This window comes from Oryzias latipes, chromosome 16 (genome assembly GCF_053564925.1).
Source record: "Oryzias latipes strain Hd-rR chromosome 16, Olatipes_Hd-rR_3.1".
Lineage (NCBI taxonomy): Eukaryota > Metazoa > Chordata > Actinopteri > Beloniformes > Adrianichthyidae > Oryzias > Oryzias latipes.
The window spans coordinates 13,070,053-13,087,389 of record NC_136252.1 but is presented as its reverse complement, the minus strand read 5'-3'; the positions used below and the strand labels follow the sequence as shown (position 1 = coordinate 13,087,389).

The following is a 17,337-nucleotide window of genomic DNA, read 5'->3' as shown; positions in this document are numbered from 1 at the left end:
TTTTTATGTCATGCATAGAAAAAAACATGCATATAGTTGGTCTTTCTCATAAATGATATTCATGGTTGTTTCATAGAATAAAGGTCACGTCTTGTAGGGGTCGCCACAGTGAACCACTTGCCTCCAGCTGAGCCTCTCCTCTGCACTGTCATTTTCTCGCTCGCACCACCAACCATCCTTACATCCTCCTCTAGATCCAGAAACCTTCTTATTGGTCATCCTGTAACTCCAACCTCAGCATCCTTTCACCAACATCATCGCTGTCTCTCCTCTCAACACGTCCAAACATCTCAGTCTGCTTCCCTGCATTTATCTCCAAATCATCCGATGAGCTGTTTCTCTGATCGATGTATGTCCGATGAACAATAACAAGTACATTGCATCTTAGTTGTGACTCGTGACCTTTGTTGGTTAAAGTGATCTTCTAATGCGGAGACGATCTTTGCCGGTCTACTCTTGTGCCGCGGTGCATTGTGGTCCGCTAATGACCCCGGTTAGCTTAAAGCTAGCTAAACGCGAACTCGTTTGTTTTGAGACTAAACTCACCTTCACGTGTTGATTTGGGGACAGCAGCAAAGCAGGAAGTAACCGATTCAAGTTACTAGTTTTATTTACGCCAATGTCACAGAGATTTTTGCGTTTTAAAAGAAAAAAAATACTTAAGTTATAACTTGTATCAAAGTTATTTAGCACGAAGATATAGTTTCGGGGCTTTCTCGATTAAGAGTTTAAGAAGTATTGGCATTAGACGACTTTAACATTTCATGGTATTTCTGTTTTAAATAGATAGCAGTTTCCCTTTAGTTTTTAATCCTTGACTCCTTAGAGGCTACAAGCAGCAGGATGACTCCAGGACTTCCATCCTACAGCACCTCCCCTTTCGTGTGAATGGAGGCTGAATCCTTCATTTTCTCATAATTCAGTCCTTTTCCCATCACCTCCTCCTTACTGTGAACTCCTCCAACCAGAATGGCACTCTGCATGGAGGCTGTCCTGCACAGGTTACACTCATTTGGTTGCTTTAAATCCTCAGGGATGCCATTTGACACGTTCAAATGTTCAAAGCATCTTTTCAGTCTTCTCTGCTCGTCTCCTTCAAGACTAAAAGGAAGTCCAGCTCTCATTTTCAGGAGTGTTCATACAGAGATCTGCCCGCTGAAGTGGACAGGATTTAGGTCTGGAGGTAGGAAAGTTAGTTTGTTAAGTGGGAGATTTAATAGTTTGGGCCCAAATTCACTGTGGGGTCAAGCCCACTATGCATCAAGTTTTCTGCCCTTGAGACCTCAGTCTGCAGCGTTGGCAGAAGATAACCTGAGAGGAGACACAGCCTGGCCTGGTAGGTTTAGAAAAAACATAGAAAGCACTTCATTTGTATGTTTCAGACTATTCTCTTTTAAATGTAACTATTTATTTTTCTTCCACAGTCTCTTTTGTTCGCAGAAGAGTGACAGACGCTCACCACTCTAGTGTCTCTCCAACTTTTATTGTGGTAAGATGATCAAGATGCTGTTGTGGTTTGGATGGCTGTACTTATGAAGTTATGGTAGAAACAAGTTCAATGTTTACATTCCATTTACCATAGAGGCACACAATGTTTTAACAATAGTCTGACAGTCAACTTGGGGAAATATGATCCCTTTCCTTCTATTTCAAACACACAATAAAATGGTTAATAACATGTTAGTGTGAAAAAGTGCTTAAAATAGGTAGAAGAAAAATCGTATTAATTACCACCACCAATCTTATTATATTTTATGCATACATTTTTACACATTAAACATAATTGTTCACATAAAGACAAAAGAATTAAAGAAATAAGAACCAAAACCATCAAAATACTAAAACATTGTCACAAAGTCATGATTGTCATACACTGCTCCATTAGGCTTCTCATTTTCTAATTTATGCATTTTCAAAATTTAAAGTTTATCATTTCTTTTATTGTGTCCTATTATTACATTTTCTCATTCGACGCCTCTAAATAACTAATAAGTATTATTTGATAAATTAATATTAAAAATCATGTTACTCTTTTTTCTGTTTGATTGTTAGAATAAAAAGCTTTTAGTTGGACATTTGTTAATAAAAAAAAACTCAATGCAAATGACAGTCAGCATAATTTTCAAGTCACTAACCATTAGCTTTATATTAAATGCTGATGAACAAACCTAAAGGAAAATATATATTTTTCAAAAACTAAAAACCTTCAAAGTCACTGTTCCACATTATTACACACCAGTGACGTGCGGTGAGGTTAATGGCTGGTGAGGCACTGACGTCATCAGTCAGATTTACAAACATATGAACCATACTGAGTAACTTATTCACCATTTAATTGACAACAGTTAACGTGTTTTGTTTAAAATATCATTTCAACGTGTTTTTTTTTTTCATATGCAAACTGCAGCATAGAAAAAAGCACAAATGTTATTATCGTCTTACCTTTACTTGTAAATAAAGTCCATACGCCGCTCCTTCTGAAGAAAGTGACTTGCCGCTTGCTATCACTTCTTCTAGTATTTTTTAGCGTCATAATCTCAGGGCTCACTGGCGCCCCCTAACATGAGGCACAAGAATGTCTGGCCTCACCCAGCGGCTTTTTCGCCGGCGTTTAGCGCTCAGCACAAGAAACACGTCTCTCACATACAGTTATTTATAAAAACAAACACTGTACATCATATACATCTCCTAAATTATGTAAACTCAGCTCATATAGTACAAGTGATTGAACCGACATATAGAGAGACAGCAGTACCGTCTGACTGCATAGGTATTGCGCAATCCAAAGTGAGGCTCAGCGGGCTGGTGCCTCCCCGCACGTCACTTAGTATCTGAACGGCAAATGCGGAAATTCAGCGATTTTGAAAAGAAAAAAACCCCCAAAATGGTAAATTTAAATGGAAAATGACTGCAAGGCACAAATTACTTAACAAATTAATTAAATATAATCATTGAATTTATTTTTTCTCTTTTCATCCCATAATGACAGGTGAGGCACAGCCTCACCTGCCTCTCCTGACTGCACGTCACTGTTACACACAGAGTTCCACAACATTTGATAGATTCTAAAGAACTGAAAATGGTTATTTGTTGAATTTGCTGCATTAGGAGAACATATTTACTGAAATCAAAAGCTATTCCAAACCCAAACATCTTCATAGATCACGTATCATTTTAATATAGGGCTCTATTTTGCAGCAGCTTCACAATTCTTGCATCCATTGAAGGTGTGAGTTTTTGGAGAGTTTCTGCTTCAATTTAGATATTTTACTTCAGGAGGCTACAAAAGGTTCTCAATGGGGTCGAGGTCAGGGGAGGATGGGGGCCACACCATCAGTTTCTCCTCCTCTGCTTACAGCAGCTAATGATGCTATGAGCTGTATTCCTTGTAGCATGTCATGGTGCATTGTCACGCATGAAGAGGATTTTGTTACTGAAAGCTTGGTTCTTCTTTTTGCACCACAGAAGAAAATGTTCAGTCAGAAACTCCACATGCTTTTCCAAAAGGTCATTTTCACACCTTTAGGGACCCTAAAGGGGCCGGCCAGCTCTCTCTGCATGACTCTGGCCCAAAACATGACTCAGGTACTTCCTTGCTGACGTTGCAGCCTCGTTGGGAGATGGTGGCCATAACTCACCAACTCAGAAATCCTTTTTCTTTCCCATATTGCTTGAAAAAGTTCATCTGCTTAACGATGTGAAACGTCCTTCTTTGGTAGTTTTTCCTTTAATCAAACTCAACTGGCAGAATAATGATCACAGGTGTCTGAGATTAATGTCATGTGATCCAAAACATCCTGAGACACAAAATCATTTATGAGTTTCAATGAAAGCCAAACAATTTCATCTTTTTCACACTTAAATACAATTTGCACAATAATTTGGAAAATACTGTATTTATGGAATTAAGAGACATTTAAGGAGCGTTTTTTTTTAGGATTTGTTGGGTTTAAAAGATTTTGCAAATAAAGAAGCAATAAAAAAGGCTTAAAGTTGATAATTATAATGTTAGTTATCAGTTGTTGTTTTTTATTTAACAGATGAAGTTTGACCAAGATGGGAATGTTGCATCATTTGGTAAGTGTCTGATGGAAACTTCCTTTAGACTTTTGTTTTGTCTGATTTAAAAAGTTAATATTATTATTACGTTTATTTGTTTTTGTTTTTTTTATCAGCTTTTGCATTTTACAAATTTTAGATATTTTTTCTCATTAATTTAATCAAACATGACTAATACATATAATAATATTAATAATGGCTGCTTCTCTCTTTTATTTTATAACAAACACATTAGCCACCAGCGTGTCAGGAAATTCTTTTTCTAGGTTTTATGTATCAAAATATTACTGAACCACAAGTTTTTTGGTGTTTTTTTTTTTTAGAAACTTGAAAAGCATCATTTCTGCTTATGTCAGGCTCTCTTGAAACAAGTTGTTTTATTTTATTCATTTAGAACAGCAACCTTTTGAGGAAAAAACCACAAAGGATTTTGAACGAGGACGTTAAACTTTAGTTCCCGGTACAGAATAAGTCCAGCCCTAAAGAGAAGTTGGCATAAATAGTTTTTTTTTTTTTGTTATCTGTGTATCATAAATTAAAAAGGAAAGATTTTTTTTTAAATTGACAAAAAATGTCAAAGCCTCCATCAAAAGAAATGAAGAAAAGCAAAATGAAAATTTGCAGGAATTAACAAAACAAAAGCCCAAAGCTGCAGTAACATTTTGCACGTCTAAAAAGGGATAAGAAGCTGTTTTACATTTTGCATCAAAGCAAAACGTCAGGAATACTGTTCCTTTTCATGGCTTTGATGTACAAATCCTTTTAATATCTATTAGAAATCCAACTCATTACCCAAACTGTTGAGCTGGGAAAGATGATTAAAGTCTCCTTTGTTTTACAGACTTTTGTGGGAGCCTTTGTGTGAATACTTAAACCTGACTCACATATGTTCTTCTTCAAAGCAAATCCTAACATGGCTTAAAGACAAAGTTTTTAAGTCTCTCTGCCAAACTTTAACCGTTGTCAGATTTATTCGATGCTGATTCTAAGAAGTCTTTGCAAAACTAAAAGCCTGAAAACCTCCTTGAATTTAGACGGTTTGGATTTGACACTAATTTAGCATTTTGATGTTTATGTGGGTTAAACAACGGGGTGCAAGGTCTAACTTAGGCTTTTAATAACTCAAAAAATAATATTTGTTATATTAGATGTAGTTTTTTATTTTTTTAAGAGCCAATAAAAGTTATGGAACGCTATTAGTTTAGTTTCTTTAGTTTCAGTGGTAAATGCTGCATAATTATATCGCGCTTTACTACCTTCATAAAAGGCCCAAAGCGCTTTACAGTCCAGTTCCCCCATAAATGCACACTTTCACACTCTGCTGCCAAGCACTGGTGTCAACCTGTAACCACCAGGAGCAACAAGGGGTTTAGTGCCTTGCTCCAGGACACTTTGACACATGGGCAGTGGAGGCTGGAACCAAACCTGCGATCTTCACCTCATAGGTCGACCACTCTACCTCTACACCACGGCCACATCTTTCCACCGTGAAAGATTGAAATAAAAAATATGCTTTTTGTCAGTAAACTTACCGTAAATAAATTGAATAAAAAAAATTACAAAGTGGTAACAATGCAGGTTTGAATTTAAAGCCAGGAATAAGTAAAACACACAGTCCTCCTGAGGTTTGTTTGTTTATCTTTTCCAGAAAAGAAAAAGACAGAACTCTGCCAGGAATTGGGTCTTCAGGCAAGAGACCTTCGCTTCCAGCACAGCACCTGCCTTTTTGCCAGAAACAACTGTATTATCCTACGGATGGCGGTACGCCCCCTTGGCCTTTTTCCCATTCTGACATTCATGTTCCAGTTTCTCCTGTCCAAAGCCTGTTGTCCTGCACACATTCTAAATGCAGTTTGCACAGCTCTATTCCACAGTCAGTTTGAAACATGGCTTTGTTTTTATAAGATTCTAAAACCCGGAAAGCTCCAAGAATGCATTGCAATGGTTCTTTGGTGGTAATTCTTATATTTAAATTACAACTAGTATGTATGAATCAGACCAGTGCAACTCAGTGCATAAACACAGGTAGAGATTTTGGCCTTTCTAGCCGAACTGTCAGTCGTCGTTCCACCAGGAGGCTGAGGATGGAGCAGAGGAGTGAGCTCATTTCACCGACATTCTCAGGTTCTCCTGGGTTATCAGCCTTGGTTTCCAACATGGTCAAAGTGAGGTAGCCTGTCACGCTGCAAAAAAGACACAATGATTGAAAACACGGAAAAATTAGTTTTTGAACGAATAACATAGATTTTCCCGAATTTAGATAGAAGTTCGATTCCTGGCCGCCTCTTTCTGACTTTGTGCAAACGCTCGATTTGTTAGTTTTGAAGGATAACCACTTACAGTCCACACATTTTAGCTATTTCATACAATGCGTTCCAAATGATTATGGAAAATGAATTTAAGGGGTGAAAAAAAATTGCAATTCTAAATTCACCGATGATTTTGTGAACGTGACGGCGTGGCCCTCCTCCTCCCCCGACCTCAAGGTCTCAATGGAGAACTTTTGGAGCAAAATATGTCTGAGGGTGGGAGGCAGCTGACATCCATACAGCAGCTCTGGGAGGATATTCTGACATCCTGGAAAGACCCCGCCCATCACCCCCCCCCCCCCCCCCACCACCACCAAAAAAAAACAAAAAAAAAACCTTTCAAGTTCATCGGATGCAAAAATTGTGAAAATTGGGGTCCTATGTTCAAATCGAATTTGACCTATTAAGATGTTTTTAATTGGAATAACTTTTGATTTTAGTAAATATGACCTCCCAATGAAACATGATTCTAATGAGACATGAAAATTTTACTGCCATTTGCATTATTTAGAAAATGTCATCAGCAGAATAGTTTGGAAGACGCTGTATGTTTTTTTTAAAGCATTTACCGGTTGTCTTTGCATCCGGCTCTAATGAGCGATGCCCTCACAGGTCGGGCCTCTGAATGGGGGGTTACATTCACATGTTCCACACTGACACAACCCTTTTCCACTGCAGATATCCTGGTTTTCTCCCATGCAGGAAGTCATTTCAGAGCTGCAGCTGCAGTCGTCACCGAGCCAGTTGACCTCACATTGGCACTGTCCACACACGCATTTCCCATGCCCGCCGCAAATTCTGTTTGACAAGAAGCGCAGCGTCTTATGAACATGTCACCCTGATAATGGGGCACTCGTCCTCATCCACATCACTGTACCTGCCATTGTGATACGGACAGTTAAAGTTGTCGCATTCGCAGAACCTTCCGCTGTATCTTTCTTTGGGATTTTCCCGCCTGTTGCACTCACAGTAGCCACTGATGCAGGTGCCTCTGCCGCTGCACACTGGGGCATCTGCGGCTGAGCGGCACAAAGCTTCTTCTGAGAAATCAGGGTCTTCCTGCATGTTACAGACCTCTCCGGAATAAGAGTCATAGCAGTGGCACCGGCCACATATCAATGCTCCTGCATTGCTGCAGAAACGGCTGTTTTCTTCAGGATTTTCGGTGCAACTGCAGGTACCTAAGGAAAGCAGGTTTTTTTTTTAAGTCTGTCTTTAAAAAAAGGCAAAATTAGTATATTATTTTTTATTTCAATTCCAGATTTTGGAGACATTAATTTGGCTTTTGTTGGCTTACACAGCAAAGAAATCTCCAGTTTTACGCTCAATGAAGAGCCTCGAGGTGTAATGAGGACAGACCACGGCCCAGTCCTGTTGTGCGGTGAAATACCACACTGAGCAGCTTCCACATGCACCTGTGAGGACAAGATGAGCTGCTGCCATGATTTAAATGGGAACTCTGCAATCTACAGGGTTGTTCTGACCTGCACCAGCCTGGGGTTTCCTTTGGCTGCGCTGTTGAGTGTGATGTTGACTCCATCTGGAACATCGCTGATGTCCAGAGTGAGATCTGTTGGCTGATCTGTTGGCATGAAGATGTTGAGAGGAAAGGACTGAGGCACTCCTGGTCTTAGCTGGATGGAAAATTCCTGAGGCTGCAGGAACAGTGGCGTGGAATCTGCTGAGTCTTTCCTGCAGGCATTGACACATCACAAGCAAGAAAAGAAGAATGAATCAGAATTTTTAGGTCACTTTTCATAGCAGGCAACACAATGTGTTGAAAAATAAAGAAAAAACAGTCCAAACTTTTACCCCTCAAACCCTTCAGCTTAACATAAAGATAAAAATAAGGCTGGGTATAGAAAAGTGAGTCAGTGAAGTGGAAACAAATGATCCTGCTCGTCTGGAGGCATCTGCCAGCCTGGAAACCTGAAACAGAATCCAGATTCAACCACTGAGAGGCCTTCTGCAGAGCTGCCTGCCTTTCCCACTGATGAAACATTAGAAATACACAAAAGAAATTCTCTCTCTCTCTCTCTCTCTCTCTCTCTCTCTCTCTCTATATATATATATATATACATACATACATACACACATACATATATACATACATGCATACATATATACATACATACATACATATATACATACATGCATACATATATACATACATACATACATACATACATACATACATACATACATACATACATACATACATACATACATACATACATACATACATACATACATACATACATACATACATACATACATACATACATACATACTTACATACATACATACATATAAACATTTTCAGAATCAGAATCTTTTATTATCATTCTGCAGAGCACAATGAAATATTTTAACAAATATTTAACAAATACCTAAAGTTAAGTTAAGGTAAATGGGAAAAAAAATCCCAATCTAAAATGTAGAATTTGAATCGACAAAACATGCCTTTTCTTTGGCATGCTGTATAATAATAAAATGAATCAAATAAGCGATAAACATACTAGTGAAAAGCTAAGTTTACGTTCTCTATGTCCCTCAAGTCTACCAGTAGCCCGTTATGCAAACGTGAGCTTTAAGGTTAAAAAGATGCTGGAATTTTCTGTTGAAACGCTTTAGAAAGATAAAGCTGGTGGACCTCAGGGTCCAGGAGGAAATTTGAAACCTTATTTAATTTATTTAGGAATCTTTAAAACAACTCCCTCACCTGCTTTCATTCTTAGCGACCTGCATGCTGCTTTGAGGGTTATAAATGTGTCTTTCAGGGCAGCCTCCTTTCCGGAGTGTCTCCAAGGTATGGCAGTTGAACCAAAAATTTGGGGCCAGGCACCAAGCGCACTGCGGGTCGGCCTGGATGCACTCCTCACAGCTGGACGCGCTTGAGACGCACATTTTCGGTTTGGCCCTCACGCCCGTTCCAGCTGCTCTCTGGCACAACAGAAGCAGCAGTGGGAGAAGGCAGAGCAGCTTCACCGCCGTCATCCTGCAAATCACAGCAAAGCCTTTGATCATCATGGATGAGGAGAGGAAGGGTGGCAAACTCAGAGATCAGCAGGGATTTTCATTAGGAAGACAGACTAGCTTCGTTTAGTCTAGTTGTCTGAAGCTTTAACTGTCCAGTTAGATTGTTACTACTTCTTTTGGTTTTGAGATGACACAAAGGACTCACCTGGACTTTAGAGCTACGATGTTTCCGAATCTCCCCTGTAGAGTGCGTCTGATGTCAAACAGGTCTGTGTCTGGAGGCTGCTGGGCTTGGGTCTGCTGAACTGGATCCTGATTGGTCTGCTTTTGGTCTCCTCCTTTCTGACAAGCACAAGTGTGCTTGTCAGATGTTTCACGGTTTCATTGATCGGGTCTGTCACTGTAAACATTGACAGTTCAGGGTCTGTTGTAGCGATAGGAACCCTCCAAACATATATGTTTGCAACGAAGCACACACGTGATTTGATGCACCGAACATTCCGACTATTTGTCGTGTCTGGGAGATCTTAAACAACTGAAGTGGTTTTGTCGTTTTTTCCCCTAAGCAGCCTTTCTTTCTGTTGTGTTTCTTCACAGTCTTTGAAAGCCATCCTAACCCCACAGTCCCTGATGGTGTTGGATTTTCGTGGCCAGGGGCTGGAGCGCTGGTTGATCATGGAGCTGGCCCCCCAGCTGGCATCACTAACACACACACTGCCATTTGAGTTCAGAGCTCTGGAGGCCATGTTGCAGCACAAGGTCAGACAGATAAGAGGGTGAAAAAAAAGTGTTGTTGTTTTTTCTGTGCATGTTTGCTGAATGTGTGAAGGTTCGTTCAATTTCTTCATCTTGTCAATAGGTCAACACTTTACATAGCCGGCTCAATGATGTGGAACCAGTTATATTGGATATCTTGGAGTCCCTCGTGGATCCTAAACTCCTTTCTGCTGACAGAAGTAAACTGCATATATTGCTGCAAAACAGCAAGAGGTAAATGAAATGCCACGTCTTTATGCGTTTGAGAAATATATTCCAGTGTCTGTTTGCCTAAATCTGTGTCTCTGTTGGAACCTGCAGCTTATCAGAGTTGGAAACTGAAATCAAAGTGTTTAAGGACTCGTTGCTGAAGATCTTGGATGAAGATGAGATCATTGAAGAGCTTTGTCTCACAAAGTGGACAGATCCAAGGGTTTTGTATGTGAATTCTGCCCTCAAACACACATATGTAACCTTTATCCCCTTGATGCAATTATTGCATCAAACCACTTCTGCTGCCAACTCGCCTTAATTTAGCATCTACCTAAAAGCAAAAACACAAGTAAAGCACATAGCTGGAAATAAATTCAGGTGTCAAAGGGTTAAGAGAGTATGAAAAGCTTTTTCGTCCGCTGCAGTTGCTGCATGAGATAAAGACAAGATGCTGCTACCATACTCTTATAGAAAATGTTTTTTAATGGACTTTCAAGCTTTGCTTTTGCTTTTCTAACTGACCCTTTTAGGTCATTGAATATGTAAGATTTCCTAAAATCGTTCAACTGAAATGACGTTCCTTCTTTAACCCCTTTGATGCAAATACTGTGTGTATCTGATCACCTGTTCTCCAAACTTACCTTAATTTAGCTTTTATTTGAAAGCCAGAACTTAAGTAAAATGTTTATTTTCACAGCTGGAAATAAATTCAGGCATCAATTTGAAACAAACCAAGCAGATCAATTTTTATGATTAAATGTGAAGCACAGACTCTTTAAGATGGTAACTTTTTCCTATGATTAAGATGCATTACCCAGTTGGTTTATATACATATGGTTTATTTTTGCACTAAACATGATCTATATTTTTTTTGTAACGTAAAGAAAAAGATGGTACTCAACACACCTGTGGGTTTTTGTATTACTCTGACAGATGTTGCCTCTGCGTGTGTGTTGTAGTGAAGAAAGCAGTCTGGGTATTGACCACGCGGAGGAGATGGAACTTTTGCTGGAGAATTTCTTCATGCAGGTACATGGGGTGTGATACATGAACTGTTACCCCACCACAAAGATATATTAATGATTATCAACCCCTTTTTCCCCTTATGATCATTGTTTGGATGTATCTGCATCTATTCTTAATTTAGTAACATTCATTTATACTGGAAAATGTTACTAAAAATTCTTAAGTATGTCAACTTTTGGACAACGTTCTTGATAGATTAATTTCAAGCATTATAGTCAAAGCAATGAAGAATTCACACAGATTTATCAAACTCATCACAGAAATGATGAAATGCATGGATTAAAAAAAACAAAAGACACACTTAAATCCCATTTGCTTAATTAAACATAGTGATCATCATCTAAAGTCAAGTGGAGCTTGATTTATTGATTGAAAAGGAGTGGGAAGAAGCGAGTTATTATAATCCCACCCGTACTTAGTTCATTTTATAGTTTTACATGGTTTTTGTAATCCAGTTCTGATCAGATAGATTCTTTTGATTAACAAAATCCAGTGACTAGTAATGATTGATTATCTTGAGAAAACATTCAGTCATGATTCAGTAAACAGTAACGGTTAACCGATATGTAAAATCATTGATTATCATTGGAGCATATTATCACAGTAAACCAGTAATTATTGCTACACATTGCAGACCAAGTAAAGAAAATCAATAGCTTATTGATAGTAATTCAAACCTTTCAGTAATCATTATTACACATTACAATGTAAAACTCATTGGTTGTAATTAAAAGAGCTTTGATTATTTCACCACAATCAAGTTCACACATGTATGTGGAATTATTCAAACACCTGTTGATCCTTAATCCTCTGATCTTTATATCATGAAATCAGAGTTTCTTTATACATTTTCTTGAATATTTGGATATTTGAACAACATTCATTTCTTAACCCGTTCCAGAGTTTAGTGCCACACACCGACACACAGAAACTTTCCTTTGTGGTTCTTGAAGTTCCTACATCAGGGGTCGGGAACCTATGGCTCGCGAGCCATATATGGCTCTTTTGATGGTCACATGTGGCTCGCAGACACATTTTTAATTTTTTCTTTTTCATTAGACCAGTCCTTCTCGGGCGCGATGCGATGCCAGAGGCGCACAGTAGTAGCGGTGCTTGGAGAGAAGGATCTGCGCCAGCATTATCACTTTACTATTATCTATTATTTCACAGAGTTTATACCAGCCGGAAACCTGTGAATTGCCGTGCCTAAAACTGCGCGCCCCCGTCTCTGAGAAAGAGCGCGCAGATGCGGGGACGGGATGTGAGAGGGAGAAAGCAGAGGGTGAGGGTGGAGTTGTGGGCTCGGTCAGTAAGGTGAACCGCGCAGGGATTGTAAAAACGTAAAACCCGCTGCCCGTCACTCACTGCAGCGTGTGAGTGTGTGTTTGTCTCCCCGTCTGCATGTGAGCAGTCTTTGTCACATCTACAGAACATTCAGACCTAAGATCACGTTTAAAGTCTCAACGCCTGCGTGAAGCAGAAACTCACCACGTATCAACCAGACTAGACCATCAGCAAAACCAACATGAGAAATACTCATCATTTATTAGCAACAGCATAACAATGTTATTAAAAATAATCCACAGACTTATTGTACTTTAAAAGTGTTGAAATTATATCAAATGCAAACATTCACTTGAATATTTAGTTTTAAACATATTGTCGCGGACTGAGTTTAACTTGGCTGTTGGGCCGCGTTAAAAGTTCTGGAGTTCCTTGAATGCATCAAGCAGAGATCTGATTGGCTCTTAGTTCTGTCGCTCAGCCTGTTGTTAGGTAGTTTGGACCAATGGGGTTCAGCTATGGGCCGAATAAGGGAAATGGGAGGGCTGGAGCGGGAGGGGGGAATATGAAGTTGGGAGAAGTGCTCTCGTCTCGGCGGGAGAGATTCAGGAGCTGTTGAATTAATTTACGGCATTTGTTACAGCCTGCAGTAACCAGAATAAATAACCTTAAAAGAGGTTAAGTCTCAGTGTGGGAAAAGGACACTACATTATTGTATGGCTCTTTCGAAATTACATTTAAAAATATGTGGCGTTTATGGCTCTCTTGGCCAAAAAGGTTCCCGACCCCTGTCCTACATCCTCTCAGTTTGTAGCCGCCTTCATCTTCTAAGAAATGTTTCTGGATATTTCATGGCAATGATTTCCCACTAGCTCTGTATAGAAGTTGTGTGGTGTAAAAAATCAACAAGGTCATAAAGTTTTAAAAGTCTGGATTGATCAAATAAACTGTTTGTACAATCAAGATAGCTTTATGTACAATTCTGACGGCTCATTTTTTGAAGTAAAAAGAGAGGATGTAGTGAGCTCTTATAATCTCCCAAATACCTTTATAGTATTCTAGAAAATAAACATAAGGCGGTGATACAAATGTAAGGATAAATTAAAGCCCACTTGAACATGAGTGTATCCTAGTTTCATAAAGGTGATTGGCTTAAAAAACTCATGCGGGACAATCGTTCTACTAAAAGCAGAGCGGCTGAGATGTGTCACTCCACCTTCTGTAGGTTTGACTAAAGGTCAGCAAGCCGTGTTAATACAGTGAGTGTTGTGGCTCCTGCAGGCCGAGGAGCTGGGGAATAAAGCCCGAGAGCTGAAAGGACTGATAGACGACTCGGAGAGCGTCATTTTCATCAACCTGGACAGGTTTGGACTTTAATGCTACAAATGAAGATAATAAATGTGTCTGATAAAAGCAATGTAACCATCAAACACTAAAACATTAGATTTAAAGGTAGGTAGTCTCGTTTCTTGCATAAACATTTTAGTTAAAGATCTTAACATTAATTTAAAAAAAACACCTCATGACTCAAAGGTCATCTTTGGCTACTACAACCTAAAGTGTTTGTTTTTAGCTTTACACAATTGTGTATGAATTTATTTATTAATTCTTGGCGTCCTCTTTATTGAGGCTCTGCAGCTTTTGTTTTTGCTCAGCCCTCCACCCACAGAATTTCAGAGAAACTGGGACATGAATCTGGCCTCTGGGACTTTAAGTCACGTCGTTTCACTTCTTTGAGGTCTGCATGCACTTGTTTATGCACAGGAGTTTCATCACGCTACTGAAGATATGTGAAGTTCACACTAGCAGTGGTGGATGTGAAATGCAACCCAAGAGCCGAGCTTTGAGGAAGAGCCATTTGGGTTCAGTTATCTGATCCAAAGTCTGTTCTTTTCGGTTAAGTTTTTGTTGATCCATGACCTTTTTTCAGTGTTGTGTCACAATAATGTTACAACCAATGAGGTGACAGGAGTTTTTTTTTTAATTCAACATTTTAAATATATATATATTTTTATTATAAATAAACATTTTATTTGAATAATTGTATTTCGATCAGATTACAAGCTGTTATTTCTGTACATTTCAAACTGGTTTCAAATGCTGTCTCTTCATTTCTAGCCATCGGAACATAATGATGCGCCTAAACCTGCAGCTGACCATGGGTTCCTTCTCCTTGACTCTGTTTGGCCTCATCGGCGTGGCCTTTGGAATGAATCTGACCACAGCGTTTGAGGATGTGAGACGTTTTGCTGCTGCTGAATAATTGCACACATGGCTGAAAATGTCAACACCCTTACAATTGTTAGAAAAGTTCACTGTTTGCTTTAAGAAAAAGCTGTTCCAGTTGCAGATGTTTCGCTATTCTATTTTTGTTTTCACTGATAAAGCAAAAAAATCAAGAAGTTAAGTCAAGCTTCACAAAAATTCACACACAACTGGACAAAATGATCAGCACTTTGTTAAAATCGTAACGAATAATTGCTTGTCAATCATGTGATGCTCCTGTAATTTGTATTTAGACACACCTGTGGCAGGTGACAGGCGTAGGCTATATATAGTAAGCATACCTGCAACCAGTAAAATGGAGAAACATACAACTCAACCATTGTGTTGTGTAACTCTTGAGCATGAACAACAGAAGTATGAAAATGTGTCTGGGGGGTTTGAGAGAAGAAAATGTGAGAAAAACATGAACAATCTGGTAAAAAAGTGAGAATGGAGTTTGCCAAAACCTATGTGGCAAAACCACAACCCTTCAGGGAGGATGTGCTGTGGACACGTCTGACAAAAGTAGAGGTTTTTGATAAAGAACACAGTGAAAGAAATGAAGTGAGGTCAAATATGGTGGAGGTTGAAAGATGCTTCAGTGTTGCTGCATCTGGCTCTGGATGCTTGAGTTTATATACATGGTCTTATGAAACCTGATGACAATGTGTCAATGCTGCCTCACCACTAGAGGTCATGGGTCTTCCAGCAGGACAATAACCTAAAATTAACTTGGAAGCATTCTCAAAGATGGTTACAAACGAAACGCTGGGGAGTTCTGAAATGGCAGCAAAGAGTCCAGAAGAGTCTGAATCTGGAGAACTCCAAACAGCATTTGGAAGCAGGTCTCCTTCATGTCTGACTGACCTACAGCCTTTTGACAAAGGAGACCAACATTCCAGTAGATGTAAAAAAACAAAACTCATTTATGGCTACAGGAAATGATTGTTTTCATGTATCTTCTTCCCAGGTGGTGCTACCAAATAAGTGTGTCTGTGTTGTTTCAGTGCAAACCAAAACAATGAACAAGTATATAGCAAACCATTTTTGGGAGAAGTGTTGCAATTTCTGACTGAATTATAGGAGTGTCTACATGTTCGGCCATGACTGCATATCATAACTGCAGTTAAAAATGCCTTTTCATCCATGTTTGCATTTGTTTACACCAGGACCCGCGTGCATTTTGGCTGGTGACAGGCTTCATGTTCTTGGGCAGCGGGTTGATATGGAGGCGACTTCTGTCGTTTCTGGGACGCCATCTGGAGCCTTCGGTTCCCCCTCTGGTAAACCTAAACATCTGCTATGCCTGTCTAAAAGAAATCTGGAGTAGGCTTATTAATTAATACCTACAGTAAATGGTATGTCCAAATAAACATCAACAACACAGATAACTGGGAGTTCTGTAGTGATGCAGTCATTTCATATGCACTGTAAATGGAAAAAGAAACAGGTCATCAAATCATTGTTTTATTTTGCCAGTGCTATGAATGTTTAAAGGCTTTTTTTCTGTTTAACAGATTCCTCCAGTTTGGAAGAGAAATTTGAAACCTTCAGACATGAAACCTGGAGTCAGATGACTCCTCTGTAAAATGCCAAAGACTGCACATTGTAGGAAAGAAAGGACTTTAAATGAGCTTGTTCCCTGTTCCTCTTGTGCTCTTCGCCTCTTATCTTTACACACCAGGTTGTTTCAGGCTCACAAGAGGAACCAAACCCGTCCAACAACCACTGTATTGGGATTTATTTCATGTTAACATAATTGCTTTTACACCATTAGGATAATGATTACAATTTTGAATTGTTGTTGAAATGCGGACGTTATAAGAGAGAAATACTGTTTGTTCTCTCTGTTGTTTTCAGTTCTAGGAATAAGAGCTGGAGAGGAAATATTTAAGAACCCTCTGGATGTGTGTTTGGTGTCTTCTGCTTTTCTGCATTTACAAGTGCAGCATGCTGCTTTGGAAAACAACTGTTAATTACATGGTCTATATAAATTATTATTAATCTATGTGGTTTAAAACACATCTTTCTTGTTTTTTGAGTACAATCCTTCCTGAGTCCTTGCATCCACTGTCTCAAAGGACAACTGCTTCTTGTAGCAGTTAAGGAAGCCTGGAAATAATAACAATAGTAAAGGTGTTTAAAACAAGAAACATAGATTTGTTTAACACAGCTGTTATGGTTACATCAAATTTCTGGAAGAGCTCGTGTTTCGTGTCCTTTCAAACTGCTTTTTTGAATTTCCGTTACTTTGTCAGAATTTCTTTGATCATGTATTGCAGTTGATAACTTTTAACTGTGGATTTTGAATATATTTGTAATTTAATTTAGAAAAAAATAAAGGCATTTATTTTGTGCAATCGAAAAAAATTGTTTTTTTTTATCTTTTTTCTGTTGCTATTGTTTTTTATCACCAGAGGGAGACTTATCTGCATAAAAAAACTCT

At 39.0% G+C, this 17,337-nt stretch overlaps 2 protein-coding genes across 2 annotated transcripts; one reads left to right on the top strand and one right to left on the bottom strand.

Moving 5' to 3' along the window:
- Positions 1-482: 482 nt before the first annotated feature.
- mrs2 (magnesium transporter MRS2) lies at positions 483-17,261 on the top strand. Its single transcript, XM_011484968.4, has 12 exons — positions 483-1,336; positions 1,425-1,489; positions 4,041-4,077; positions 5,708-5,820; positions 9,945-10,106; positions 10,207-10,337; positions 10,425-10,541; positions 11,276-11,345; positions 13,908-13,990; positions 14,745-14,862; positions 16,061-16,174; positions 16,409-17,261. Exons 1-12 carry the CDS (start codon positions 970-972, stop codon positions 16,466-16,468), a joined length of 1,437 nt encoding a protein of 478 aa, XP_011483270.1. The 5' UTR covers positions 483-969; the 3' UTR covers positions 16,469-17,261.
- LOC144984567 (putative integrin beta-like protein C05D9.3) lies at positions 6,005-9,720 on the bottom strand. Its single transcript, XM_078933473.1, has 7 exons — positions 9,553-9,720; positions 9,091-9,366; positions 7,853-8,060; positions 7,666-7,783; positions 7,246-7,549; positions 6,938-7,166; positions 6,005-6,242 (listed from the first exon to the last, which is right to left on the bottom strand). The coding sequence occupies exons 2-6, from the start codon at positions 9,363-9,365 to the stop codon at positions 6,959-6,961; spliced, it is 1,113 nt and encodes a 370-aa protein (XP_078789599.1). The 5' UTR covers position 9,366; positions 9,553-9,720; the 3' UTR covers positions 6,005-6,242; positions 6,938-6,958.
- Positions 17,262-17,337: the final 76 nt, after the last annotated feature.